The 12,028-nt window shown below is 33.4% G+C and overlaps 1 protein-coding gene and 1 pseudogene across 2 annotated transcripts in view; both read right to left on the reverse strand.

Moving 5' to 3' along the window:
• The window catches only part of LOC125815767 (uncharacterized), a 162,375-nt gene that overhangs the window by 453 nt on the left and 149,894 nt on the right, over positions 1-12,028 (reverse strand). The window contains exons 1-8 of one of the 2 annotated variants that reach the window (XM_049495316.1): positions 3,657-3,839; positions 3,409-3,571; positions 3,068-3,178; positions 2,735-2,869; positions 1,810-1,914; positions 1,418-1,587; positions 680-779; positions 146-399 (exon numbers count right to left, since the gene is read on the reverse strand). In XM_049495316.1, the coding sequence (XP_049351273.1) occupies positions 154-399; positions 680-779; positions 1,418-1,587; positions 1,810-1,914; positions 2,735-2,869; positions 3,068-3,178; positions 3,409-3,571; positions 3,657-3,748 (1,122 nt within the window). In that variant the 5' untranslated portion in view covers positions 3,749-3,839 and the 3' untranslated portion in view covers positions 146-153. Of the gene's footprint in view, positions 1-145; positions 400-679; positions 780-1,417; positions 1,588-1,809; positions 1,915-2,734; positions 2,870-3,067; positions 3,179-3,408; positions 3,572-3,656; positions 3,840-12,028 lie in introns of those variants that run through there. The other variant, XM_049495317.1, reaches the window with a different exon arrangement.
• LOC125815764 (uncharacterized acetyltransferase At3g50280-like) lies at positions 7,293-9,056 on the reverse strand (annotated as a pseudogene).

Genomic DNA, 12,028 nt, shown 5'->3' on the forward strand with positions numbered 1-12,028 from the left:
ACAAGAGAAATAGACTTCTTTTACAGCTGAATTTGGTTCACATTTCTGCAAACTAGTATCACTTGCAAATGTACTAAAGCCTGATCAAGTGGGGGCCTTGATTGAAAATTAGATCTAATTTAAGAACCTAGAACATAAAACATACCTATAACTCTACTGCCTACGAATATCCTCAATGTCTGTTAGAGGAGCTGCATTGCTGATAGAGCGTTTATCTGGTAGATTAACCACCAATTGACCACAGGCACCACTTATATCTTGACCCATTTCCTTGCGAACAGTTGTGCGAATATTATAGATATCCCTCAATATTTTCTGAAACCTGGTGACTTTCTGATTTGTACTGGTAATGAATTGACTTAATGATCCAATTGGATTAAAAGGTATGAGATTCACAACCTGTGGAAAAAAACCATATTTTGATGTCAATGCAAAACACACTTGCAAAATTCTCTGTGAGTAAAAGATGAAATGAACTGTTTAGATATAGGTCTTAGGATCGACATAGACTCTCTCTCTCTCTCCCTCCTCGTTTTTATCTTTTCCCTCCAAGTAAATGTTTTTTAGTTTGGAAACATCCAGGGATGCAACCTAAATGTGTTAAGAAGAAATTAACTCACATATGTACTCACAGCCCACATTTTTAGGGTGGGATGTACATGAACTGCTTAAAACTCACCACTTGAAATGCTTCTAGCAGTTTCCCAAGCTGATGGGCGTGCTGCTCCTCATCATTTACTCCATCAAGCATAATATATTCAATAAGGATCTTTTGCTGGCTACAAAGACGGGAAAAATTAAGATCTTTCAGCAACTTGACCAAATTGGTCATCATGGTCATTAAAGATAATTTATGTGCCTCAACTTATTCCACTCTTTCCATCTTAGAACTGTTCAAAAATGTATGATAGCATTCTATTGATATTTTAATTTATTGAACTTTCAAAAGTTTCAATAACTCAATATAATTATGATAGCATTCTATTGATATTTTAATTTATTGAACTTTCAAAAGTTTCAATAACTCAATATAATTAGGGCCCCATTTTGAGACATTTGGCTTTACAATGAGCTGCCAAATTTTAAATTTCCAATGAACTTTTCATTACTGCAATCCGAATAAAGTTTGAAGTTCAAAGTTACCCGAATATAAATAAAGAGACAAAAATTAAGCTTATGAAATTTGAAATACATAGGGTTAAAATCCCTATCTGATGGGCCTTAAATAAACTTAAACCTTGATTATCGACTTAACACTGATGCCATCTACCTGAGTTTCAACTATGATATTTGCTACCACCACTACTTATATAATACACAAGTTAATATCTTAATCTCCCTGCAAGTCAAATGGCATAATATAAAATGGGAAAGAGAGAGTGAATGCTATTGAAGTATAACAGGGCAATGGAAACACCTTTTCGTTTGATATTCTCGCAGTGCATTCATGAGTTTTTCCAAAGGAAAAGCTCTTGCTGCAGGCATTATCTGACAACGAATATCTTGCACCGGTGCATGCAAAGAGACTGCCAAGTTCAAATTTGGGACGTCATTGTGGAGCTTGTTAATGGCATGAATTATTCCAACCTACAAAAACATTTAACTGATTGTATTACTGTTCATGTGATCTATATAATAAAGTATGAAACTAAAGAGCTAATTATGTGAAAGTAGTCTCCTGGCATGAGAAAATTCATTACATAAAATACCACAAGTACATAAAAATGAGTGTGCATCAAGAAGTCAAGGTGAGCAACCATATAGCACATTGTAATATGAAAGAAACAGACATCAATAGGCCGCTCATACCGTTGAGACTGTAATTTTTCTAGGAGAGATCTGAAATGGAGATGCTGTCATGACTCGTATGGCATCCACCAGGGAAGAGTAGTTGTTCAACGGTTCCCCCATTCCCTGTGCATCAGTTGGATGATAATGCAACAAAATGAAGACTCAAGAATGAGTGGATGGAAACAAACCAAAAGAATAGAAGAAAATACTTAAAATGAAATAATAAAGTAGACAACAAGAGTGCATCCAAAAAATTTAATTACTTTGATAGATGAATTCAAATTAGAAAATCCTTCTAAAAGGAATAGAAGAACTTTAGCTATATCCTCAGTTTCCTGCTTGAAAGTTTGATACATCACATCTCTTTTCTCTCCAACAGATTCTCCCAAACTTCATTAGGGAATTTGCAACTCTGATGTATTATATTCTAGCTTACACCATTCTACCAAGAAACTTTACCTATTCCTTTTTTGTCCATCCGATAAATCCTAACCTACTTTCAGGAGAAATCTTTTCACCTCTGTCAATCCACATTGATTAATACAACTACTTTTCTTGGTACAAATTTAATGCAAGATCTTTTCAACTGCACTAGTCACATTTCAACAATTAGTTTATTCGCTTTTCTTAGTCCACAGAATAATCTACACAAGCATGTTACTCTTAAACTTGCTGTAGCAAAAAGTTGATCATTTTTTATCGAGATGGAGGAAGAAACTTGTACTTCAGCAATTTGGGAAATTACACAAACAAGTTCAAGAACCTCGACAGATTGTAACAAGTTTGAAACCTTTTTGGAGCTCAAAAGTCAACTGGTTAACAAACGAAACAATGAAAGGCCTAAAGAACATAGAACCACCTGCCTTCAAAATCCAGATCCACCACTGACTAGACAACAAATATCATGGAGAAAAGCAGCACTGTACAAAGGAAAAAACAATACCATGAAAACAACATTACGGATGGTTGATAAACGAGAGGCATGCACCAACTGTTCAACTATCTCTCCAGAAGACAGGTTATTTTTGAACCCCATGGTTCCTGTAGCACAGAATGTGCAGCCCATTTTGCATCCAACCTTTAAGAAAAGAGTGTCTGGTCAACATAAAACGTCTTTCAGATCAAAACATCAAATACTTAGGCATGCCATAGGGATAATTGGAAGGATTACACTGGGTAGGTTGTTGTTGTTATTGCCGAAAGGATAAAAAAAAGTTTGCAGCTAATATACAAGCAACTCAGCCTTTACTACATATAGGTTAATAAAATGACATACCTGAGAGGATACACACAAGGTTGATCTTGGTCCTCCTGGACGGGGCTTTCCATTTAATTTCCCCAAGCTGGAGTCATATCTCATAATCACAGACTCCACAAATGCTCCATTCTAGTATTTAAAATTGTCAATGAGATATGATTGTAAAGCAAGAAGTTCAGGTAGAGATACTATAAGCACCACCTTTTTTCTTAATATGTATATGCAATCAGAAACATTTAAAGCACATAAAAAGGGCACACCGACACCTCAAACCTCCTATTAGAACAATAACACAAAAAATTAGGAAACAATCAATCAAAATCTTAGCAATTTGTGAAGGATTTTGACTATGAATTTACCTGAAGCTTGATGAGGAGCTTGGTGGTGACTCCATCGTTTGACTCGAAGACAGAGTGGACAACAGAAGTTGAGGCTTTGAACTTGGCACGAAGCAATCTGTAAGCCGACGAGGGCAAAGATGGAATATCTTCCCAATTGCAGTCTGGATTCTGTATTACATACCTATTCATGCGTATACACACAACAATCATGAGCAAAAAAAACTTGTTCATCATCTGAAGAAACTAAAACAAGAGTGGAAACTAACTTCCAAATAAGAGGGATGAAGCGATTGTTGATTCCTGCTTTGTCGAATTCTCCCCTGATCACTGAAGAATCGAATACTGATTTCAACGCCATTGAACCTTCACTTCACTTCACTTTTTCTTGCCCTAAATAGGGCAACGACGACCGCTGTTCAAACGGCGACGTTTGCAATGTGTGGTTTTGCGAAATTGAATTTGGGAAAAGGTCAATTTTTTCCTTGTAAAACTTGCAAATGGTTTATTTTTTCACTTTATTTAAACTTGGGGTCAATTATACCCTTGCATGTAAGGGAGGGGAAAGATCATTTAATTTAAAGATTAGTCTAGTCGAAAGAAATATTATTGATTTATTAGTATTAGATTATTGGATTAATAGTTTTCAAATGATTTGTTAGAAATTTTATTGGGTTATTAGCATTAGTTTACTGGATTAGCAGTTTTCAAATGATTTTGTTAGAAAGTTTAATGGGTTATAAATTTTATAATTTTAGTTAATGGTTTAAATCTATAACTCCCATACAATTATATTAAAATTATTATTTTATTCCCAATTATATAACAAAATGTCTTTAGTATTTTATCAACCTTACTTTCTAAATTTTAGCATTCTTTAGTAGTAGGCAACACAAACTAGCCTCTTTATTGCGACACTTTCTCTCTTTTCAGTTTTAAATTTATTAGGAAATATGCATTTTGACCCATTAAGTAATAAGACCATTTTTAGACGAAAATGACCAAATTGGTCCTTATTTTCTTTAACAAAATTTATTATTTTCTCTTGCTTTAAACATTAATGGTATTAGATCAGTGAAATTATATTTTAAGAAAGAGAAAATAGTAAATTTTGTTGGAGAAAGAAGAGAAAATGGTGTAAGAATTTATGAATTTTTTCTTTGGAACTAACAAAAAAGACAACAACAATGGATCTTGTTAGTCACGTAGAGTCCAAGTAAAATTTAACATTTTAAAAAAATGTTAGTTTAAGATAAATGACCAAATTAAACACATTTTGTTATACATTAAGAACAATTTTAATAAATGAACACTTTTATTATATAATAAAGATCATTTCAATCAAATAAAATACATCAAGAACTAAAATAAATCATTACACATACATTAAAGACCATTTTTGTCATTTTCTCACATTATTGACAATGGACTAGTATGACCAGGGACAGTGAGGTGCCTTTCCTACTTTTATGTTCTAGTCCTGTCTACTTTGGTGAAGAATTTTGTGTCATAGGCGGTGATGTTGGTGCATTTGACTTCTTTATAGACGAAGCCCTTATTGGATTAATATCCATCAACTTTTTATACTGTATTATTCACCTCCTATTTCTAGTGCTTGTCATTTGTTTTTAGTTCAATAGGATCAAAATATACTACATTTTGTGGTTGTGACACGACAACATGATGTTCATGTTTATGAACTAGACTTTGGAGGAAACATAAGAGTCAGAATAGGAAAAGAAGTCAAAAATTGACTCTCTTTTTTCACTTGCAAAGCCTCATATGTTGTTGTTTGTGGCATGAACATAAATGTGGATGATGAAGTTTTCTTTCCCAGTTTCAACATTTGTAACGACTATACTTACTATTCTGGGAAGATATCGCATTCAAAGTATTGAAAGATAATTGTATGGATAAAATGCAACAAAAAGAGCTTTTAAATCATGTTTGAATCTGTTATAAACGGGCAGAAAATTGATCTCTACTCTCTCTTAACAATTTGTTGTGTTTTCTTTCTTTTTTGTTGTAGTGAATAAGTTAGTCTTAGAGCCTGTTCGGCATTGTTGTTGGGAGGTCAGAAGCTGCTTCTTTTTTTTTTTTTAGAAAATAACACTTATTTTTCAAAATAAGTGTTTGGCAAATTCTTAAAACTGTTTTTAAATGGAAGCAAAAGCAGTTTTTCTGCTGTTAAAAAAAGATAAAAAAATAATGAAATATATTTTATGTTTATGAGAAAAATATATCCAAACATAAATTATATTCTAAATATTCATGGTAAAAACAAGTCAAAACATAATTTCGTCTTCAAATCGGACTTCCTTGATATTTGAAAAAATGGAAATTTATTTCCACAGAGTAACATTTACTATTTAAAAATGAAGTAAAAAAGTACTATAAATCATAACAATTAATAACTTGAAATATGAGAACCTCAAAGTCTCACGTGGTCACTCAACTAATACTTATTTTCACATAAAATCACCTAACTTTCATTTATAATCTCAAAGTCACTTAACTATGTATTTTTTTCATAAAAAGTTACTCAATTAATAGTTTTTTTCACAGAAAGTCACTCAACTTTCTATTATAGCCTCAAAGTCACTCAACTATTGACATTTCATTTAGAAAGTAACCCAATTTATTTAAATATTTTTTTCATTAAATTTTATTGAAATACAATTTTGTTAACAAAATAATAAGATGCTAATTTTAATTATTTTATTAAATTTATTGAAACATAATTTAATTAAAAACTAATTTCTTAAAAAATAATAAAATTCTCATTTTCATTATTTTATAAAATTTATTGAAATACTAATTTTGTTTTAAACCAATTTCTTAACATATAGTAAAATACTCATTTTAATATATTATTTAATTTTGTTGAAAGACAAATTTATTATAAACGATTTTTTTATTATAAATAATGGCGTGCTGCCATGCACCAGCACTATTAACGGCGGATGCAATGCGTCATTTTCGATTTAAAAATATCCTACTGTGTAAATCTTATTATTTTTGTATTAGAATCACAATAGTTATTGTTTCTTAAAAAAATTAGGCTAAAATAAAAAATTTAGTTCAACAAAATTTAATAACATAATTAAAATGAATATTTATTATTTTAAAAAATAATTTAAAACAGCATAGTATTTCAAAAAAAATTAATAAAATAATTAAATGGACATTTTATTATTTTTTACAAAAAAAATAATTAAAACAAAAATTGTATTTCAACAAAATTTAATGAAAAAATATTTAAACTGGTTGGGTAACTTTCTAAATGAAATATCGATAGTTGGGTGACTCTGTAGGTAAAATATTCATAGTTGAGTGATTTTGATGTTACAAAAGAAAGTTGAATGACTTTATGTGAAATCACAAAAATATTCATAGTTAAGTGACGTACTGTGAAAAAAATTCATAGTTGAGTTATTATGAGGCTATAAATGAAAGTTGAGTAATTTTATGTGAAAAGAAGTATTGGTTGAGTGTTCACCTGAAATATTATTAACTCATAAATCCCAATATTTAACAACTTAAATATATAAAATTATATTAAAATTTGATTAACTCTCCAAATTTCATCTTGTGTCACATAAATTAAAACAAAAAGAATAACCACGGGACTGGTGTCTAGTAGCACGAAGAACACTCGAGCATAATATTGCAATATCCTAATCCAAGAAGAATAAGCAAAATATTTTGCCCCAAAAAAGAAGGTAATTTGAAAACAAGCTTATCAATTCTGTGACATAACTTAACCCCTCGTTATATGATTACAATACAATAATACTCTGCCCTGAGATAGATTGACAAAATAAGCTGTAACAATTTTCAACATCACATTTTGTCCTTATTCATCCATTAATCTAACAAGAAAATAAAACATAAAAAGCAGTTAGTTAAATACGAGCTGGAATTGTACGTTTGAAACCAACAACTGGTGTGTTCACAAACTCTCCAAATATTAAATCTTCCTCCAATGCTTGTATCGTCTCTGAAGAAAGGCAAATCTCAAGAATTATGCTCCCTTCTTCTAGTCCAGGTGACACTGTTATTTTCCCCTCTAACATGTTTCCAATGCCACTTCTATGCGCAATTGGCTTTCCCCACCCAAAATCATACTTGTAAAAATTGAATCGCGGAGAGTTGTGCAACATAAAGTAATTGCCTGGCAAATCCCCCCATTTTGTTATCTCTGGGTTCTTCATCCAATTCTCGTATATGCACTTCAATTTTTCATTGTCATGGGAAGCAATCATCTCTTAATTTGTAAAGCAGCCCATCCAAATCCGTACTTGACCAGCTCCCTCGTCTTGATCGTTGTGGTAGCAGGGTAAATTGCATTCCCAAAAAACCCTTCAGGTAATGGAGGATTCAGTCTTTCCCTCATGTTAATGGATACCTCGAAAGTAGTTGTCTCGTGGCTATGATCGAGACGACGACAACGTATCACTGAACACCAAACATGAGCCAACACAGCTTGAAGAGAAGAAATCTTGGTGGTGTTCATTTCAAGATTGGCCTTTGCTTTTAGCTTGGACACATTTTCTTTGCTAAAATGAAATACCCTTTCTCGCAGCATTTGTACTGCTGGTGGAATGAATTTATCACCTGAATTGATTCTTTCATTCGGTATAGAGATACGATTAGAGTAGAAATGATCAATTTTGAAAGGGAATTCACGTTTCAAAGTTGTAATTTTTGAGATGATATTAGAACCGCGAGATAACTCAGCCCAAGAATTGTAAAAATTCCAAAAAGAAGTTCCGTCTACTACCACGTGATTGTTTGTGCAGCCAATGAATATGCCATCCACAAGCTCTGTTACTTGCACAGCCAAACAAGGCTGGGAGGTAGCCTCTTGGTTTTGTACTCCATTCAATGAGAAAAAATCACGAACTGTTAAATTAGGTCTTAGGCCTAACTCACACCCCAAAAGCTAGCTCAAAGGGAGGAGGATTGCCCAAGCCTTAAGGAGTTCACACATCTCATTAACCACCGATGTGGGACTTTTGTCATTCTTTAACACCCCACCTCACGCCCAGTGCTTAGCATCTGATGCGTGGGCAATTTTGATTTTTGGGGGTCCCAACATCAGGTGAGACGGGCCCTGCTCTGATACCATGTTAAATTAGGTCTTAGGCCTAACTCACACCCCAAAAGCTAGCTCAAAGGGAGGAGGATTGCCCAAGCCTTAAGGAGTTCACACATCTCATTAACCACCGATGTGGACTTTTGTCATTCTTTAACAACACATGAGGAACGAAATTTGATTCCATTATTTCGTGAATAGTAACACCATCAGCTATTGCATGGTTGAATTGAACACCAGCATTGTTACAATTAATGAAGAAAGAAGTGGTTCCACTATGCTCTGTGGTCGCCTCAAGACGGCCACAAAATGGAGGGTAGAAATCTAAAGTTCGAGATAGTGAAGCTCTAAGATGATCAATTAAGGAAGTAGTATGAGTTGATTTTGAGACATCTCTTACTTGTTGAGATGTAGGCATGTGATAGAGGAGTCCACTTTGAGCATAGTCAATTTGAAGCTCAAGAATGTCCCATGGTGACAACTCAATAATCTTACAATTATCTGGATGTTGCTGATTCCCTCCAGCAGCTTTAACTGTCCATGTTGAAATGATGGATACCTTGGAGGCCATAGCTTTGATCTCCAAATTGAGTGAAGAAGAAGATCCAAGAAATGAGTTTGGAGAAAATAAATCCAATCAGAATGAGATCTACAGATGTTGACTTATTTAATTTCTTATTAGATCTAGGGTTTTCAGCAAGAGTTGTAGTAAATGATAGAGTGAGGGAGTATGATTTACATAGAGATTAATAAAGCATGTGATGCGATATGATGAATACTCCTCACTCCGTTCACTTTTAGTTGTTGTGTTGCGCTTTTCGAAAATCAATTTGATTAATTTTAAAAGTTAAATTAGATTACATTAATTCGATATTTCAAACAAAAAATTCAGATATTCAAAAATTATACTAAAAGAACTATAAATTGCAATTTTTTGCATATCAATATGATTAAAAATACATCGTAAAATATTACTCAAAATTCTTACCGTTTGACTCTAATAAAAAGAAACTATGACAACTAAAAGTGGGCGGAGGAAGTAATATTTTCCCCCAAAGGATAATACAATTTGAAAACAATGTAGCTTCATAATTAAAAAAAGAAAAAGCTAGTCAAACACAAGCAGTAGCCCTGAAACACAACTTAACAGAGAAGAAACAATGACAACTAAAATTAGACGGAGTAAGTAATATTTTTCCCCAAAGGATAATACAATTTGAAAACAATGTAGCTTCATAATTAAAAAAGAAAAAGCTAGTCAAACACAAGCAGTAGCCCTGAAACACAACTTAACAGAGATTCATAAATGAAGAAGCTTGTAGCAAAATTAGACACCACGGGCCTGTTTGAAAAGACATCTTGGTAATTGGATTTGGTGTAATTACACTGTCTGTCCTGTTTGCAGTGGCGGATGTAGAGTGTGTCCAGGGGGGTCATCCGACCCCCCTCGGAAAAAAAATTACACTATATATATAAGATCAATTTTTTTGTGTATGTGTATATATTTAAAATTGAACCCCCTGAGCATATGTCAAAGGAGTAGCTCAATGGTTTATGGGGTTCAGGATTTCTCCTATGTGAGCTTTGGGTCACAGGTTCGATTCCAGGCAACAACATTTTTTTTATTTGAACCCCCTTGATAGAATTCCTGCCTCCGCCACTGCCTGTTTGGTTGGACAAGTAATTTTTTTATTTTTTTATTTGAACCCCCTTGATAGAATTCCTGCCTCCGCCACAGCCTGTTTGGTTGGACAGGTAATTACTTGGTCAGCAGGTAATTGGTGTAATTGACAGAGGGTAATTACACTCTCCAATTCACAGCTAGAGGCTGTGAATTGCTGGTAATTACATGGTGTAATCAGTGTTTTGGACGGCGAAAGGCGACAAGGGCCTGCCTCGCCACGATTGTGATATTTTCTGTGCAATTTAAGGTTTTAGATGTATTCTCACTTCTCTTTGATATCCGTTAAACTGTGTAAGTTCACTCTTTTAATTTATTTTCAGGTAATAAAGAAGTTTCAACCTGAAAGAACCTACTTTTGTTGAGAGATTCCAGAATTCACAACCTCCCAGATTCAACTTTCACGCCAAGGCAACATATATGTAATTACCTACAATGCCTCTGATTTGACCTTTTCTGGAAAGCTCCATGTATATCATTCCGTAAAATACATGTAAATGTGTCACATTGATATTTATTGTAATCATGTGTGCACGACTTAACGCTCGAGTTTCATCACTCCGATCGTAAGGTTTCAAGGTTTTATCAGGTCGAATAAGGGGAGGACTCTCTGTAAGCCACAAGAAAATTAAGGTTAATCCTTTATATCTATATATGCAAGAACTACTTCAATAAATTTTGTTATTTCATCATTTCCAACAAAAGAGAATTCAATTTCTTACTTGCTGATTCTTCCTTCTGGTTCATTTTGATTGCTTAGGCGTGGAATGAACACATATATATATATATATATATAGGTTATCAAGTTGTGGAATTACACAGTATATTGTTATTGACGGGTGTACAAGTTAAAAAGTGTAAGGTGGGAGCTTTTTCTAAGAATAATAGAAGCAAACTTCCCCCTATGATTTCATGGCAGCTATTTTTGTTCATTCCTTTACTATTAGATTTCTCTGATATGAAATGAACCGTATTGAAAAAACAAACACAATGAGTGATAATGAAGTATGTGCTGGAGGTGAATCGCAAACGAAGAGTTGAAATCCTAGAATAGTACCTTGGGATGAAGACTGCTCAGGATCTTCTGGAGTTCCAAGTGCAACAAATAAAGGAGCCATAAGCAAAACAGGTTCATGGAATTCAACAGCTTCTCGATTGACGCAGTTCATATACAGAAGACACTGACTGCTCCATGAAAATCAAAAAGTGTTTTTGATTAGCTTCTGAATCTCTTAGTATGATTTATTTTTTCAAATGTGTGGTTTGATGTTTAATAATGTGATACTTCTGAATCGTGTTTTGACTGCTACGTTGTATCTCAATCTAGATTCAAATTGTGTGGTGGCTTGATGAGTTTAGTTCTTATCTGTTAATGATGTGTTCAAAACTTATTTCGAGGGGTGATTAATATTTTTATATTCGTCAAAATTGTTTCTGAAATTCATGCAAAATTATCGCACCAGATCATTTATATGGAGAAGCTTCTTTCAACCGTAAAATTTCATCAATATATTCAAAAATGTTGGGCCCGTGCCCCAAATATTTTATCTTTTTCCAATGCTTGTATTGTCTATGAAGAAATGCAAATTTCAAGAATCATGCTCCATTCTTCTAGTCCAGGTGACACTGTTATTTTCCCATCTAACATGTTTCCAACGCCACTTCTATGCGTAATCAGCTTCCCCCACCCAAAATCATACTTGTAAAAATTGAATCGGGGAGAGTTGTTCAGCATAAAGCAATTGCTTGGCAACTCATCCAATATTGTTACCTCAGGGTCGTTCATCCAATTCTTGTATATGTACTTCAACTTTTCATGATCATGGGAAGCAAATAGCAATTGAATCATTAAATTAAATTAA

Source organism: Solanum verrucosum, unplaced genomic scaffold, assembly GCF_900185275.1.
Source record: "Solanum verrucosum unplaced genomic scaffold, falcon-dt-bn FXZP01000261.1, whole genome shotgun sequence".
NCBI classification, from domain to species: Eukaryota; Viridiplantae; Streptophyta; class Magnoliopsida; order Solanales; family Solanaceae; genus Solanum; species Solanum verrucosum.